This window comes from Parasteatoda tepidariorum, chromosome 1 (assembly GCF_043381705.1).
Source record: "Parasteatoda tepidariorum isolate YZ-2023 chromosome 1, CAS_Ptep_4.0, whole genome shotgun sequence".
In the NCBI taxonomy this organism is placed as follows: domain Eukaryota; kingdom Metazoa; phylum Arthropoda; class Arachnida; order Araneae; family Theridiidae; genus Parasteatoda; species Parasteatoda tepidariorum.
The window spans coordinates 74,059,645-74,078,647 of record NC_092204.1 but is presented as its reverse complement, the minus strand read 5'-3'; the positions used below and the strand labels follow the sequence as shown (position 1 = coordinate 74,078,647).

The following is a 19,003-nucleotide window of genomic DNA, read 5'->3' as shown; positions in this document are numbered from 1 at the left end:
TTTGCTATGGTGGCTAATAACAGACATAACAGAAATGGTAAAAAATTTTAAGCCGATGAGTTGACTCATACAATTGCAAAGAGTGAATAGCAAGCTCATATAATTAGTTTATGCTAAAATGTAAGATATTATTTTCCTAATTTAAGGATAATTTTATAAATGAATAAGTAAATGCTATCTATTCCTTAAGTTCATTTAGAATTCAATATTTTGCAGAATCATTCATCTGTTATCATCATTTACAATTTTGACACTTTTTCAAATTTTAGATTGCCTAATATTAGAAAACAAAAGAATGCATTTGCTCCAAATTTTATACATTCACTCGATTCTACTCATATGATGTTGACGTCATTGTTTTGTCAAAGGTGAGAGGTAACTTATGTTTAAAAATTATAATTGTTTGCCTATTTTAATACCTCAAGTAATTATGATTTTTGTCCTTTTAGAAAGGGTATTACATTTGTTTCTGTTCATGACTGTTACTGGACTCATTCTTCAACAGTTGAAATTATGAACAAGGTATATTTTAATCCAAGATTTTAAGAATTTCACAGCAAAAACATTGTTTATACTTGTCTAATTTTTATTAAGTTTACAATAGTTCTGATTTAAAATGAAAATAAACATTGTTTAAATCATTTTTAGAAATTTTATATTCTTTCTTTCAGATTTGCAGAGAGCAGTTTGTGTCACTGCACAAGGAACCTATTTTAGAACACCTCTCAGCGTTTTTTCTTAGTAAATATGCAAGGGTTGTTGATCAGTAAGTAAAATGTTTGATTTAAAGATTTTATACTGCTATTTTGAAATTAAATATAAAAAGAATCACACATTGCATTTTAGCGATTGGTAAAACATATTTGCTTTAAAATATACTCTTGTAGTGATCTAGCTAATAAGTTTACTCTAGGATTATTCTAAGCATCTCAATTAGATCTATTTCATTCTTACAAAGTATAGATAGATTTTATTTTTCTCTTTTTTTCAGGGTGCGTAGCCAAATCTTTGAATCAAAAATAAGCACTTTTTAAAAACTTTTCAAGCACTATTATCACTAAGTTACAAAAGTTAAATTAAAAATAATGTAACTCTAGTGAAAAATATCAGAAAGTCTTTTTTTGAAATGATAATAATATTTGTTTTCTTGGAAAGGTGTGTCGTTTATGAAAGAGCAAAATCATTGATCTGTCTGGGTTTTTTTAAGAGGTACCTATCTTGTGAAAATTTANCGTCAAAAAAGAGTTAGAAGTAAAATAAAATAAACAAGAATAAAATTAAATTAAATTAAAAAGAAAAACATTTCATAAGGATCTGATCTTCTCTATACGAATTGGAGCACTCGGGTTTCGGTTTTAAGTGTGCGCGCATGCGCAAGCCATAACGTGGGTACGACATCGACAATAGTCCCATGTTGACAATAGTCATGTCCTATGTCGTGGGTACGACATAGGACACGAAGTCCGCGTGAATGATTAGGTAGCAGACACCCCATTTTTCGTGGAATGTATGAGATACACCAGATATCACTGACGAAAAAAAAATTACTTGTGGAAAAAAAGCACTTTTTAAAAACACCAGCTGAAAAAAGCACCTTTAAAAGCTTTTAAAAACGAAATCCCCAAAAAAGCACCTTTAAGTACTTTTTACAAACGCTACGTACCCTGTTTTTGTGTTCTTAAAATAGAGAAATAAATTGCAAGCTCTATTCAAGAATACAAAAAATAATACTTCAAATTAAACACGCAATCATTTACCCCAAACTCCCCTAGCTTTCATCGTAATTCAAATGTTGTAAAAAAAAAAAAAAATTATAGTAATCAAATTCCCAGTGTTTTTGACTTCTCAGTAATGTTTCATTTTATCTCTTTATTTGTTATGTTAATTCTGTGGTGCATGAAATTTTAGCAATTTTTTTAAAACTGTTAGAAATTATTTATTCAACTCTTTGTAAGCAAAATTTGTTAAAACATGTGTATGATTTAAAATAAGGATGGCCCATATGTGAACCGTGTTTTTTTAAAGTATTTAAGGATTAATAGTATGCATTCCTTCATATTTATGTCATGCAATTAAGCTTGGACATAACAAACTATAGCTAAAGGGGATGACAGGAAAATCTTGATGGCTTTTTTTTTAGCGATTGTAAACTACATACATCGTTTGTTAATTAGGAAAAATACCAATGAGTAAATTTTCTCTAGTAAAAAAAAAATTTAACTTTTCAGGTTAAGAGGAGTACTTATGCCTTCACCAGGAGGCTTCATTTTTAGATTTTAAAGTACAAAGACTTGTGTCGAATCACACGTGGCAATGCACATTAAAAATTTGACTGAATTGAATAAATTTTCAGTCAACCTATACATTCAGACAAACAACAATCCATTGATTGAGCCCACGTTTATGTTTTGCCAACAGTTAAGTGCCAATCAACTGATTATTCTTAATTTGAAAATTAAAAGCAAGTTGATATTGTTTAAATAATTGTCTTTACATTTTAAAAACAATATTAAAAAAAAATAAAAATAGGTCTTTAAAAATGCTTTACCTGCAATGTCTTTGCAGCACAGTATTATATATACATTTTAAATAATTTGACAAATTAGGCATGGTTCTATTTATATATTTTTTTCGTTTAGAAAAGTATCATCTAGTAAATTACATGAAAAATCAAGAGTTCAGCTTAGAGATATTTTAAGTAATGTACCTGAGAAAGGTAAGTTACTCTTTATATTTCATAAGTTTTTCTATATTAGTTTAACTTTCATAGTTTTTTTAAACAATTTAATGTTATCTAATTTAAAATTTTGTGTCTAAATAGTTATCTAAACTTAACTAAACTCAGAGACGCGACAGCACATAGATGGCCAAGGCCTACTGTGGCCATCTCAGTTTTCGTGACCATGGGCTCCGGGGTGCAGGAGCAGATGTTCCGGTAAGGTGGTTAGCCAAACGCGAAAACCGCAGCGTTTATGTCCCAAGCATGCTTGGTACTCATTTATCGACCCACTGAAGGGATGAAAGGCTGAGTCAACCTTGCCCGGCCCGAGAATCGAACCCAGGACCTGTGCCACGGGCGTCCTAAATAGTTATCAGTTTTCATAAAAGACAATTGTCATATCTTAAAATCATGTAGAGAAAGAAGTTACTAAAATTAGTCCTTATAAAGACACTAAAATTAGATTAAAAATCCTAATGGATAATAAAATTAGGATCATTGTTCCATTATCAGACATGTAACAGAATTTTATTTATAATTTAAAGTATCTTCAAAATTAAGCGGTGAATGAATTTGAAACATTCACCGCTCTTGTACTAAAAATGTCAGATAATAAATAACAGATCAACATTAAAACAGCAGCTTTCTATTTGCAGTTTGAATGTGTGCTTCATTCTTCAGTGCTTGAAGTCAAAATTAAATTTTATCATCAACTTAATATATATACATATAAAAAAATTTTTATCCATGCTAGTAAAAAAGCTTATTAATAATAAAAAAAATTTTTGTAATGTTTAAATTCAACATTATGCATATTACTTAAAGAATATATGGCAAAATTTGTACATTTTATGCCTTTAATCTGACCATTTTATAAAGAATGTTCTTATAATGTAAAATGTAATTTATTTCTAATGGCCTTGAAAATTTATTTTAGCTATATATGTTTCTGTCTTTTTTATTTTGCATATTAATTATTTAGCATAACAGTAGGAAAGTAATTTGTGAAAATTGGATTGATGTATCAAATGTTATTATTGAATGGTTATTGGTCCTCCATCATAATAATTAGTCTTGTTTTTCTTTTCAAATTTCATAAATATTTCCTTTTTCTTTAAGAATGAAATAAACTTTTTTTCAGGTACATTTAACCTAGATAAAGTTTTGGAATCAGTTTATTTCTTCAGTTAACAGTCATGAGCATTTCTTTTCCTTCAATAATGCGAAAGCTTCAAGAAATTTGTATTTATCAAATTGTAAATATGTACAGAAATAAATTTTAAAACTGTCAAACTCTGGTGTATTAATTACTACCTTAGTAATTTCTAATAACTTATGCTCATAATTTTTTAATACAAAAGACATTTGAAGGTAAGAAATACTTAGTTCCATCATGTAAGATCACTTTTTTTAATCGAAATAATTATTGAAAAGACAAATAGAATTAATGATGGAAGGATAATTTTCGTTGAAAATACACATCAGATCAAAAATCTAAAAATGCATCGGTGAAATATCTTCAAAGGATGCAGTGAATACTGATTAAGTCAACCCCCTATACTCAACTCCATGAGGAAAAGGCAACTTTAAATAAGGATCCATATTCTTTATCGAAGACTTCGATTTTCCAACAACAAAAAAAAGAAGAAAAAGACCCAAATTTCTGTAGTTTGTTTCATTCAGGGTGGCCACTCAAATCAGATTTCAAATTTCCAGGTTTTTGTTTCTTTTTTCTTATAAAGTGTAGGATGTGTACAAGAAAAGTGTCGGTATTATAAAATATTTTATTCAAAATATTTTTTTAACATATCATCTTGAAAAAAATAATTTATTTTGAAAATTTGGCAAGATTTTTTGTTTAATTTTTATTGTTTTGGTACAAAATTTTGAACCAAAAATCATTAATGCAACAATTGTAAAGATTTGTCGACAAACATTGCTGTTAGCGATTGTAAAAAAATGTGGTTGGTTTGCTGAGAAAAAATAATTCATAGATTTCTTTGAATGGGAGTAGAAAAGCTTTCACAAAAATGGTGCAATATAAAGTCTATTATTATTAAATTATAACCAACTAATTTTTGGAGAATTTCATAAAGTTAAAAAGAAAAACATTTTGTCAAAATAAAAAAAAAAAATTACCACCAAAGCATCGGAACAAACTTGAGCCATAAATGGATTCAGCCCAAGGACAGAATTTAAAAACAGAAGCTAATTTCCTAATCCCTTTTTCCACCTCCACCAGAATCTTTCCTAAATTGCACAGTCCCATAGTGGTCAAAGGTTTCTACATTCGTTTAGAAACCGTGGCAGAGTTTTATGTGGCATTCTAGTTTAACAGAGCTGTAATGGAGCAAATTTTGATGCAAGCAAAGTATCGCTAAGTTGACGATATTTCAACTGTTTGGCGATAAATTTCCGTTTAAAAAAAGTGGGTATAATGGATGAAATAATTTAAATTAAGAAAATTAGTAAATAATTTAAATTGGTGAAATTAAAAAAAATTATCAAAGAAAAAATTTCCAGCCTTTCTTCAAAAATTCTGATTTTTCCAGGTTTTTATCCAAATTCCCCTGATATTTCCAGTATAAAAAAAAATCCCTGATATTTCCAGGTTTTCAAGGTGGGTGGCCACCCTGTTCATTTTAGTTCATAGGTGGTGCTGTAATTGTAAAAGGATGATCGATGGCCTGAAAATTGTTTTTATTAGTAAGGGCTCATGAAATATATAAGAGAATATGCATTTTTTTATGATTCTTTCTATTGTAGACTTTAATTTCTTATAGAATTTTACATATTTGTTATGTAATCTCTTCCTGTGCTGTAACAAAGTTACATCAAAATAGTTTAACTTGTACAAAATTAAGAAGATATTTTTTAATGAAATCTTGTCTATCTATATTATTATACAATAGAGTTAAATTAATTAGCACAAGAACCTGCATATGTTATATTTTGCAAACATAAATAAGAGAACATATTCGAACAGTATTGAATATTAGTGTCCCTTAAATCGTCAGAACCACATTGATTTACCTTAAGAAAGAAAGCTTCCAAGATGTAACAATATATTATGAACAACCTTAATAACACTCGTCCTTAACTGTCTAACCCAAATTTTTGATGTAAATTTTTTGTATATTTTATTGCAATAATTTTGAAAAACTTGTTATAAACAAATTTAAAAAAAACACTGATCAACTGTACCTTAAAAGTTAATTTTACTAAATTTATCAATCTCCGAAGCCACCAATTTCTAATTAGAATGATATATCCGATTCATCCATTAAATTTTACTTTTATTTAAAACATATTGTTAAAAGATTTTAACAACTAATAAAAAATGTCAAAGAATAGTTTAAAAAAAAGCTTTACTTTTATTTGCTGTATAATACAAAAGTGCTAGTGTTTGGTAACTATAGATAAAAAGTGGTTAACTTTTTTTTTTATAAAGCAAGCATCAAAAAGTGAAATTATCAACTGTGATTATGGAATAATTCATTCACATCCACTAATTATTCACAAATTATTTATTTAAATAACAGTGATTTGGGGCATTACAAAAGAAAGAAGAAATAAAATATTTAGATAGTTGCTTAAGATAGTTACAGAAAAAAAGGTATAGTCGTAAAATATGTAAAAAATATGATTTTATTAAAAAGTTATAACAACAACAAATGATATTTCCAAAGAACACTGTAGTTCATTCTACAAAATGTTATCCTCAGAAACGACCAGAAGTATACTAAAATTGACATTGTTTAATTGATCACAGAGCATGCGCACATTATAATATATTAAATATTTAACATTTCATTTAAAATTTAACACACATTAACATTATTATGTAAAAAAAGTAAAGTAAAAGAGAATCATTAACTATACAATACATAGTGATTTTAAGCTTCAATGTTTTTATATTAAATTTTGTGAGAATTAGCTTTTAGTCAGGTTCTAATTATATTATTTTAATCAGGTTCTAACATTTTCTAATTATTTCTAGATTAGTATTGTTACTTTCAATCTAATAACAGCTTACAAAATGGTCTGTGAAGTTCAGGCCAAAAAAAAAGTTCTTAGTTAGTGAGTTAATCATTCATTCTCATAATCTCACAGAATACTGTGTTTAGTTTAATATTAAAGAAGAAAAAAAATTCTCTGGAAGAGAGGAAAAAGAATACTGACTAACATATTATTAAATAAGACATTTCATAATCATTCAATAATACACTAGTGTGTGTGCAAGTTATATCACAAATATGTATTTGTTAATTTTTATTTATGACAGCATATGAAAGCAATTTCTTTCTCATATTACTTAGTCTATTGTAAAATAACCTGTTTGAGATTATCCATAAGTTTCCACAGCCTAGGTAATCTGGAGTAAGAATTATCAAACAATAGAGGTATTACAAACAAAATTCCTACTGAAATTTTTATAAAAATCATTCTGTAGATACATGAATATATGAACTATCTTACATCTTTATATTACAAAAGAGTTATTAATGACTAATGATGCAACAAAGCAACGTCGCGAATGGGTGTTATAGAGCAAAATGAGGAAATTTTGATACCAAGCACTTTTTTGAAACTCACTGCTTTTTTCAATTTGTAAGTTTTTGAAGCGAATGAAGTTTTAATAAAGTAATTCTTAGAGCTTCAGTTTCTTGGGATTATTTATTTCATTAGTAAAAACTACTAATATTAATAATGCACTACAATTATTTTAAAACATTTCCCGAAACATGGCAAGCATTAATTAAAAGGCTTATTTCTAAAATGAAAAATTTTAAGAAACAAGTGTGAAGTAATTTTAAATTAAAAATATTAATAATTCCATATTTATTTAGAAAAAATAATAAGCATGAATATGGACATATTCATTTTTGATGAAAAAAGTAGTAATCTGATGGGGGACTCTGGCTGACAATTTTTTAATTGCCATTTGCTATGTTTTGTGGTAACCATTCATTTTGCCCTATAAATGTTGTTTCCTTTTAGCCAATTTGGGATAAAAAAATAACAATTTGGTGTTTATTAAAACTAAATGTATGGATCTTTTACTTTAAAAATAATTTTTTTTTCTCACCAAGTTTTTTATTTTACAACATAATTAAGATTATAGGAAGAAGGTTTAGAACAGAGTTTCCCAAAATTTTTCATAATGCTGAGTACCACTAATAAAAAAAAAAATTACTATAAAAAAACTGCACGAAAGTTAAAAATCACAACTGGCTCTAGACACCACTAATTATTAACTGTTAACTCTGCAAAAAATAACCAATAGAAAAATATGTCATCGTAAATTTTCATGGCTAGCTTTGTGTTAAATTAAAAAAAATTAAAATTTTCTTTTGTTGCAGGATATTTTGCATAAGAACGCGTACCCCCGCTCAACTGCTCCCGTACGCCTAGGGATACACGTACCACACTTTGGGAAACACTGTTTTAGAATAACTGAAGTAGCAATCACATTACAACATAACTTGAGCACAAAGGGGAAAAAATATATTGAACTCTTACTAGCAATAGGGCACTATCCCCCGCCCATAGGTCATTAGAGAGACTAAATTTCACCCTTCAAAGAATTAAATGCAGTAAAAATATATTACACAAGGAAACACTAAATACTACATAGAGGTATATCCATTGTTCACAATACCGTTTTGAATTGTATATTTACAAAAAGATAAACGAAATGCCTCACAGAAAAATTGACAACATCATTTATCAAGGTAGCAATCTGTTCTAATACCAAATTTTTGGATATGTTTAAGAATCATCACACATGAGCTGCAAAAGACTTGTCTCTCGGTATTCCAACTCCTAAAAATACATATGAAATCAGTCAGCCAATGTGGATAAGTAAGTTGACACATTATTTGTCCCTGAGCTGGCAACAGTGGCTTAAAAGAATAGGAAGTTTTGATAGTGGTTTTAAAATGTAGAACTTCTAGCAGAGTATAAAACAACCACAGATCATAAATTCTCAGAAAAAGAAGGCCGTTTCATGTAATACATCGCTAATTTATTGTAAGTGTTTTGTATTTTTTATTAATTTCTTCCTAATATACATGAAATGGAAAAGGGATTTTGTTTTATTCTGAGAAATATAAGATCGCCATTGCTTACTATTCGATACTTTTTCCTCTTTGGAAAGAAAAAAAACAATTCCAAAACAATCTATTTTTTAATTAAAAACAAATAATGGAAAATATTGTTATAGGAGTAATTATTATTATTAAAAGGGAACATTCTTTTAAAAACAAGTATTTAAAAATATTGTTATAAAAGTAATTATTATCCTTACAAGAGATCATTTTTTTAAAAGCAAGTGTTGAAAAATATTGTTATAAAAGTAATAATCATTTATTACGAAGGAACATCCTCTTTAAATTGTTTTGTCAAAATAGTTTTTAGAAAATAACTGCTTAGGTCTCATCTCTACTTTACTTACATTAATAGCATATTTGCATTTTGCCATTTTTCATTAAGTATATGTTACACATTTTTGAAAAATGTCTGACATGCTCTTAATGAATATGTTTCGCATGAAAAATGTGAAACATGCAGAAAATTTTTTACAGCATTTCTTTTGCCTTTCAAAATTTCCTGCTCTTTTGAACCACCCTGCCTAATTCTCAAATTTTAATTTAAATAAAATTCAACTATTGAAGCTTATGTTACTCACAAGAATATACAGTAATTTTCTACAAAATATTATAACAATATTTTGAAATTTAGATAAGAATATAAAACACTTGAGGAAAATGAGAGAAAAGTAAGAAATTACTGTGAAGTACAAAATTATCAATCAGTTCACTTTCACCAAAAAAAAGTCAAATTTTAATATTTATTATGTTCTGTATTCATGTTGATAAATAAAAAATGGTAAATGTGATGTAAGCCCAGGGTAATCAAGAAAAAATTAAATTTATTCTGGCATTTTTTTTAATATAAAAAAAAATAAAATATTTCTCTTTAAAAAAAAATTACTTAAAAAAAGAAAAAAAAAAGCAAGAACAAGAATTCATGCAGTAAGAAATAAAAGCAAGTGCAGTAAGCAACAAAGTAAATGCTCTATATGAGAAAAAAAAGGCAAGCTTTGACAGACTGTTTCCCCCTGTACTATCCAATCCTTTCAGAGACTTGTGGTTAGAATTATTCCACTAAGGAGCTCGTCGAACCCGCCTTGGCTATAGAATCGGCCTGAAAAAGAGAAAATACGGAAAAATGGGTAGTTATTTATAGAAATAATTTGATAAATGTGATATGGAGAGAGAGAAATAAAGATTGCTTTGCAAAGCTATGTTAATATTTCCCTCATCAAGGATAAGTATAATCTGTTTAAATAATAAATAAACAAAATATTACATGCTATGTTAGTAAAATAACAAAACCTATTTACAAGAAAAAATTATGCAGTAGACTCAAATTATCCAAATCACTTTGACAAAAGATTAAAAATTTGTTTTTGGCCTTTCTTAAGGAGAAATGCATAGCTGCAATGTCTGTGAAATTAAAAAAAATTATTTCAAAAACATTGAATGCTTACGAAGTTGAAGTGAAGTATAACTCAAATTAGACTGGCCTGATTTAGAAAGAAGGAAACAGCCAGAATACCTAACTTTTAAAGGGGCATCTAGTGTTCCTGGTCATAAAGTTAAAACTATAGTCATCAGTCTTAGATCAGGATGCTTTCTGGCTGGTATTTCGCCATCAATGATAAACATTTCTCAGTAAGTCAGTTTATTTTTTTTAATCTTAAAAATTTTTGTGACAGTTAGCGTAACACTGTTAAATTCATTATGTCTACATGAATCCACAAAACGATCCTTCTATCAATAGAAATATTTTCATATTAGTAAATGTTCCAAAATGCGGTAAGAAACTTTAAAAAAAAATCAAAGGGAGTAAGTTTGAAAAATAAAATATATAGTTATCTTGGGAAAAACATCTAGATATATTTAACAAGAGCACATTGGTGCCTTTACAATTAAAATTGGCACAAACATCAGATACCAGTATGAAGATATTCTCCCTGTACATAAATAAAACCATAAGTAATACCCAGTTTAATCCCACCTATAGAAGCAACTACTTTTTTTTAATTAATTATTAGGAATGGATCTATTCCCAATTAATCTGGATAATTTAAGTTCTACTGTTATAATTGACTTTAATTATTATATTGTAATAATGATTTCATAATTATACATTAACCCTTTAACTGTTGAGTTATATGGACAAATTTATCTAAAGTTTCCAATATCCAGTTTATTTAACAATGTAGAAAACCTGCTAGCTGTGTAGGAAAGCAACAAGGTCAACCCTAAACAGCTCGAGGCAAACAGTTAAAGGGTTAAAGTTTTAATTTCGGATTTATACCTTTTATAAATAATCAAAAAAATTTAATATACTGAAATTTCTCAAATTTATAAAGAATATATTGAAAATTTAACCAATAGTGACTAAGTATATACATGCAATGATTTCTTGCCGAAGAATTGACGTTAAATGACTCAAATAGTGTAATACTTAACCAAAGGATTTTTCTGCATTATGAAATGAATGTAAAATATGAGCATTTAAGATACGTTTTATGATATTCAGACAGATAAAGGCCATATTGAAATGCAAGTCATTGCATAATTTATGAAACCAAGTACTCTAAACTGTTCTTAAAGCCTTCTAATTAGTCTAATAAAATAAAAACTTAGGATTATTATTCCTGTCAGTCCAATGCTTAATGTATGAACTTAATGAACAAGTAATTGATGTTTAAAATTGCGTAATATGTTGCTTCCATAACTTTTAATGTATTACGCATTTAAAATTATGTATTTAACTATTAAAACATTTAACTCTTAATATTTAACTATAAAAATATTTGGCTCATTGGACCTGACGATTCCCTGTATACTGTATACCCCGCACAAAATCGTCCATGTTTCTATAACAAATCAATACCTCTGGGGGTACTGAATTGGAGATTGATCGTTCTCTGATTCAGGTCAAATTTACGCTCTGTGGATGTATGAATATATCTGCCCTTTAAACGGGCTGTGAGGTGCGTGTGGCTGAAATTGGATTGTTGGCCATAGATTGCGCCACTGAAAAATAAGAAACTAACTCTTCGACCTAAATTCACTTGGTTTCACCAAGCAGGAGCCAGGTATTTGGTAAGTGGCATTAAAAACAATGAACTACAACACAAACGTCATATTTTTAAAGCTACTTTTTGATTTTCATTTCAGAATGTTTATTTTGATTAAAAGAAAATATCACATGACAAAGAACTTGTTTCTTACACATTATAAGAATGTAGAATGAATCTATACTTAAATATTACAGAGAGAAAAAAATTATAATAACAAACATGCATGATATAAAATCATAGCTTCATAATTAGTATTTTTTTAATTAGTTTTTAATTTAAAAATATCAAAACTAAGGAAACTATCAAAATGCCATTTCATTATACAGTCAGCCCTGCTTAAAAGAATACCATTAGTTCCAGACAACTGTATTCAAATAAGCGGGATGTTCAAGTAAATGCTATTTTTTTAGGAAATTTTAATGATCAATAGACAGTTATGATTAGAACTGTGAATGTTAATACAGTGAAACAAACTTCAGGAAATACCACTTCTGTTTAGCAGCCTAATTTGTTTATTACCACTTTTGAAAGACATGGAATTTTTCCCATACACTTAGGTGTTTAAAAAACCTTTAAGAGAGACCATGAAAACCTCCTCACCAAATACGTAAAAGGTATTAGCAAAACAAAAAAGTAGATTAAAATGTATTCAAAATATTTGTGAGTGACTCTTATTTAGAGAACTCTTTTTGATATTCTCTGAAAGAGATTGACAAATCTCATGTTGCAATTAGAGTGCACTAAAGACTATGCTATCAATGATTTATTTTAGAGTTGTTGAAAGTTAAATTAGAAAAAACAAAGATTCTCAAACCAACTTCTTCTCTTTTTTTTAAAAGCAAATCAATTTTTATACTATAAAATTAAATGTAAATTTAAACAAAAAATTTAGTTCTACATCATTCATAATTGGTAAATTTGTTTTTACACAATTTTATCAGATGGGGTCATTTTTATTTATGTTAAATTTTTTCATCAATTTGGTTATTTCTCTACTTTTTACCTTCCCACATTCTAAATGGTGGGAGTGATATGTGTCAAAGATGGGAAAAAAACTCTATCGTTTATTGTGTAACTGCTAATAAGATTTTATTCTTACTTAAACTACCCTCGACACCTGCTTGGAACAGGAAATGGATAAGAAGTCCCTATTGAAATGACCCTAATATGTCTGCTGGGGAAACATTCTAATAAAAAATATTTTTTCTCTTCTTTATACAACTAAGTGAGGGCGGGCAAACATAAATAATTGCTAAGATAAGAAAAGTTAATATTGACTTTATATATTTTTGTTCCACTAAATTTTACTCGTATATGCTGTTCATTTGATTAACTGATATGCAATTAAGTGGGGACGACTGTATCGTTAAATAATACACATGTAATGAAACTTTTAAAGGTAAAATGAACAACATGCATAGCATAAATGCATGCAAAAATACATTGATATTTTATGAAGAGGACTGAAATAAAATTAACAAATAATGTATGCAACAAGCATATTACTGAAAGCAATAAAAATTTGCTAAAAAAGTTTATAATAAATTCATTACCAGTAAAAATTGCCAGCCTATAACTGCAAAATGTTTTCATAAGTATTTACTATTAATAAATCACAATTATCATAAAAATCATATCACCAAGAAATTATTATAAAATTAAAAAAATTAATTTAAAAAAAAATGCCAGCATAAATTTATTTGTAAAATTTATTGGTAAAATTTATATGGAAAGTGAATTGAATCTATCACCAATTAAAAAATATCTTTGCTCATATTTTAATGTATTTTGGATATTATCAAAACTATTAATATTTTCACACCAGAAGAATAAGAAAATTATTCCAATAGTTCATCAATGATTAAAATTAGCTCTTACAAACTTATTAAGTGCAAATAAAAAATTTAGCATGCTATACTTTTTTATAATAATTTGAATTCCACCTTTCTTTACAGGATTGAATAAAAAAATTCCCTCTGAGATTCAAAGAGGAGAAAATCAACACTCATAATTTTAAATAAAATTAGAATAAATTCCAAAAAAAATGAACAATTTGAAAAATCAGTTAAAGAAAAAGGGAACAAGTAATGTACAATTTCTTATGTTTGGCTCTGCTTCTTATTCTCAATGAGTTTCAAAATTCATTATAAAGATTGAGAATAGATGGCGCTGCAAAGCTGAATAAACTATAAAATAATGTTTTCTAAATGCAACAAAGTATCTCAGCTAGAGGACAAAATTTATGGAAACCCCTGCATGGTCAGAATGGCCATACATGCAGGAGAAAAATACTGTTTTATAGTTTTTCCAATGAGTCATCTGTCAACAAATTTCGAAACTTGCGGAGAATAAAACAATGTTTTTCCTACGCAGAATGCGTTTAAAATTTGCATTTTTATCTCCGTACATTTTTCGGTGATTGATTTTTCAAATCATTAAGACTTTTTGAGACAGTCGGTATACTTAAATCTATGGTACAGATATGATAGACTACTGTAATGTAAAATCATCTATCATACCTCTTTTTAACTATCATATTATTTTACATCCATCAATGGCAAACAATGTAGCACATGATGCTTTATGGTAAGAGAAGAAAATATTAATACAAGGTAAGAAATAAACACCAAAGAAATTTAAATTTAGTTATACTCCTTTAAATATAATATACAGGAAAAAAATATTTTAATAAAAGAATTAAGTTGATTAATAACCAAGTCTTATATTTAATTATACCAATAGCAAGACTCATAGACATACAAATATTATTAAAGAATAAAAAATTTATATAAATTATTGGATAATATGTTTGCTTAAAAATATCGGGAAATAAAGATTTGTGAAGTATGGTATATACCGAACATTCTATTGAACAAATTATTCAGATTTACACAATTACATAAATTATGTTAGTGATTAAAATTATGTAAATTGGTAGCTACTATTTTGCATAAAAAGAACCAATAAAGGTAATAAAAAAAACAAATGAATATATGAAATAATATAAATGTTTTAAACTACTTAAAAGGAAAATCTACCGTTTTGTCCTGCACTTGATGCATGTTAATAGTCAAAAGACATTTTTAATATATGCATTTATGTCTGAAATACCTTTGCCTAAAAAGTCGATATTAAAATTAATTTTTTTCATATTTAAAAAAACACCAAATGTTTACAATTAAAAACTATCTAAATTAAGAACAGAAACATTTTTCTTCTGAAACTTGTGGCTTTTCATAAGCAGATGTTTACATGTTAAGAGTTACTATTTTAAGCAATTTACAAACCAAAAAGCAGTTAAAAATTTATTTTTTTTAATGATTGCAACTTGGCAATATTTAGAAAATGAGAAATAAAAACCTAATACAACCAGATTTTTTCCAATCAAAAACTAAAGACAGTAGTCTTTATTACAAACAAAAATGCTATGAAGTAAATATAAATGTTTATTGTATTTTGGCAATGTTTAAGATTTTGATTTATAATTAGAATGAATGACCAATCACGGGTGCTCTTGAAGTCGTTTAAAAAAAAAGAAGTCATATTTTTAAATGACTACATTATTTAATATGTAGTTATTTAAAAAAGCTGCATATTTTTAACAAATGAATTGTTTAATGTTTTAAAGAAAGAAATTTCTTGTAATTAAATGGGAAAACATAAGAGGAAAATAACTGTCTCAGATATTCAGATATAAGTTACAAACACTGAGTAAATAATGTATGTATGTACATGGATAAATATATACAAACTTACAGAGTGGTCCAAAAAATCCCAGAACAGACAGAAATACACGTTAGGTCGAGAAGAAAATAAAAAGTGCCTAATATATCACAAAGAGCTATCTAATGACACCAAACTTGACCCCTTGCATTGCTCCATGGGAGTGGGATAGCCTTAAATAGGAATCGCTATTTTTTATTTTAGATTTGGATTCTCCATAGAAAATTGCCATAATTTGACTTACAAGTTTTTTCATTTTGGTTCACAGATGAAGCTAACTACAAAATGAAAATTTGGTTTAAAATGAATGCTTCAAAATTTTTTTATTTTTAATTAATCAATTTGAATAGCAATAAAAATAAAACTTTAGCTTGCTCAAAACACTGTATAGTAGAAACAGTTTAAAACATTTTGTAAAAAATATTTATTAGCTGTAATTTTTACTTTTCTATGATCTAAAATTTTTTAAAGGAAATGCCAATGAAAACTTATAATGAGCCAGGTCTAAAACTACTAAATATATCCAAGTAATTTTTTGTTGCTATTAAATGTTAATTTGCATAATTAAATTGCTTCAAACATAATTTTTTAAATCAAGTTAATAGAAAACACTTCTTAACTAAATAAAGAATATAGCAACTTAATATAACAAAATAAATAAAAATTCAAAAAAATAAATAAATAAATAAAATGATACAGAAAACAATAAGTTACTGTTTTTTGGAAAAAGGAAAATTTTCATCGGAATAATAATTTGTTAATGAATATCTTTAAAGGCTTAAACAATATCTTGCAAATTATGGAACACTTGTTCTAATTATATACTTTCAATTCTTGAATGAGATTAAAATTAATAAAAATTTTCAATAAATGTGGTGTATATAATGTAAAAACATAAACACAAGAATATATAAGATAAACTAAATATGAAACAGAATGAAATATTTGAATAAGAAAATTAAAAAGTTAAAAACAGAATATTTAGTTGCATAGACTAACATTATGAGTAATTTGGTTCTAATATCTGACTGTTGAATTTAATTTATTATCAGTTTAATGATATTATGAAAATTCTTGTTTGTGTAAGTATAAGGCTTTATACAGTTATGCCTAAGAGCTGTTAAATATAGATTTTTCGTTAGTTTAAAAAAACAGCTTTTTCTACATTTTCTAAACTTCATATAATAACTCTCAAATAATTTTAAAAAGATTGTTATGGATAAGTTAATGTCTTTTACATCAACTATGAATTCTTGATGTAGCTTCATCAACAGCTTGGCAGCCATACACAATATAGTAACTGTTTGATATTTCCATATGTTTAATTCTTGTTTAATACTTTTATTGTTCTTAGTTAATTAAAATCTAAACTTATTCAAATATACATTTTTAATGCAATTTAAAATAATCCAAAAAGAAAAAATATTATTTTAATTAAACAAGGTTTTTAAGTAACAAAAGTTTGGAAAAGTAGTAGTAGTTAGCAGCTTTTTATAGCTCTTCCTGCAATTTCTTAAACATTAAACTAAATTTGAAAAATATGCTGTCTTGATATTAAACAATCTTTGTAACCAACAAAAACGGATTGCATGAGAATTTCAGACCTGCATATCTTCTTTTGATGATGACACATCTCTGCCATGATCTCCTTTATTTCTGGATGCTCTTGCGTGGGTCAGAGCTGCTATTCTAAGGGAACTTGTATTTATGTTAATATTGTTTAAAGAATTATGATTTGGCAGTTAGACACAGTGTCCAATAAATTTAGATAATATATTGGGGGAAAATATCCAATATGATTGGAGGATTTGTTTAATAAACTGGCAGAAAAACAATCNGTCAGAGCTGCTATTCTAAGGGAACTTGTATTTATGTTAATATTGTTTAAAGAATTATGATTTGGCAGTTAGACACAGTGTCCAATAAATTTAGATAATATATTGGGGGAAAACATCCAATATGATTGGAGAATTTGTTTAATAAACTGGCAGAAAAACAATCGAAATAGATAGAAATTGGGATCAAAAGGAACATTGTTTTTTAATTAATGCAATTGATTTTATATATCTGTAAAATTAAAGTTCACTCTTTATATGAAGAACATATTATTGTAAAATTTAAAACCTGCCAATTAGCGAGGCACACATTTCTTTTGGTCTTGAAGACAAAATTAAGTTAAACTTTAAAAAAAATTGTTGAGCAATTAATAGCTTGTCTTTCCTTCTCATCTTATCAAATTAAGTTTCAGTAACTTAATTTTAAGTACTTTTTTAAAAAGTGCAGTTAATTTTTTAAGTATTGTAATATCAGACATTCTTGCCTTTTAAAACTTATGAATGAACTTTAACAACTATAACAGTTGAGTATAATTATTTCATCGCATGCTCTGTGGGAAAATTTCAGAATTTTTCAATTGTGTTGCAGATCAATTTAGAGGTTCTGCTATTGGGAATGATTTACGTGTAACTAATTTATGTGGATAACTTGTTTGCATTGGTTCATAGAATAATTAATAAGCTTTAATACATAGCAATGCATGCCAAAATTTTTTATTTCATTCAAAGTGAAAATTAGAGTAGGAATAGTTTTTAAAGTTTTATACGGTATGATAGAAGCAATATACAGGGTGAATCTGAACAAGACAGCAAAATTGCTAGCTGTTTTCATAAGTGCACAAAACCGTGTGTGTGAAGCCTGCATTGCAGCTGGGAGGAAAGACCTTATGAGCAATCGTGTTCAGCCATTCTTTGTACATCAATCATATTACCTTGAATAAAAAGTTTTTTGAAGCATCTTTTTGCCATTCTTATATTGGTTCTTTAAATATGACAGTGGAAAAACTCCTCACAGCATGTGCTCCAATCATACATTCTATGATGAATATTGCCCATGTAGATGCATTCAATCACCCAAAAAAATTTTGCCATCGTGTTCAGACTTACCCTGTCTAAGTATTAAGTGAAACAAGTTTCAACAAACTTGTTTCACATTAGTTATTCTTAAGTCAGGTGGTTAAGAATTTATTTAGTAATTTAAAAAGTTGCTCTTTTATCAACTAAACAATGGGGATAATTATGCAAAAAAAGAGGTTCTTATGAAAAATGTTCTTGTTAATAAAAGCATTTCAATGGTCAAAAATAGCACAAAAAAAGCCTGTAAATGTATAAAACTACTTCCAAGTACATACAATATTCTCATATTACTTCAAACGAAATCAAATAGTCAAATATTTTTAGATTCATCTAAATCTAAAGGAACATATCTTAGAGATATTACAAGTCCTTTAAACCTTGAACATGCTTTTGGAAAAAGATTTAACTAATATTAAAACTACAGTAAAATAATAAGTAAATAATGAATTGCGTAAAAAGTTATAAACTTGCTAATTGTGTGCAAACTTA

General features: G+C 27.3%; 2 protein-coding genes across 22 annotated transcripts in view; one reads left to right on the top strand and one right to left on the bottom strand.

Annotated features, from left to right (window-relative positions):
- The window catches only part of LOC107448142 (mitochondrial RNA polymerase), a 40,378-nt gene extending 36,366 nt beyond the window's left edge, over positions 1 to 4,012 (top strand). For all 3 annotated transcript variants that reach the window (XM_043039485.2, XM_071182332.1, XM_043039487.2), the window contains 5 exons: positions 270 to 368; positions 450 to 522; positions 672 to 766; positions 2,640 to 2,716; positions 3,861 to 4,012. In XM_043039485.2, coding sequence (XP_042895419.1) covers positions 270 to 368; positions 450 to 522; positions 672 to 766; positions 2,640 to 2,716; positions 3,861 to 3,910 — 394 coding nt within the window. In that variant the 3' untranslated portion in view covers positions 3,911 to 4,012. The remainder of the gene's footprint in view (positions 1 to 269; positions 369 to 449; positions 523 to 671; positions 767 to 2,639; positions 2,717 to 3,860) is intronic.
- A 2,219-nt stretch (positions 4,013 to 6,231) lies between these two features.
- Positions 6,232 to 19,003, bottom strand: part of LOC107456351 (period circadian regulator) — a 74,253-nt gene continuing 61,481 nt past the window's right edge. For 10 of the 19 annotated variants that reach the window (XR_011637015.1, XR_011637020.1, XR_011637023.1 and 7 more), the window contains 2 exons: positions 15,636 to 15,880; positions 7,795 to 8,545 (listed from right to left, as the gene is read on the bottom strand). Coding sequence is in view for 8 of the 19 variants with exons in the window: in XM_071182339.1 (XP_071038440.1) it covers positions 8,492 to 8,545 (54 nt within the window). In the remaining 11 variants the exon portion in view is untranslated. Of the gene's footprint in view, positions 8,546 to 9,745; positions 9,929 to 15,635; positions 15,881 to 17,206; positions 17,292 to 19,003 lie in introns of those variants that run through there. The other 9 variants (XM_071182339.1, XM_071182367.1, XM_071182369.1 and 6 more) reach the window with 6 other exon arrangements.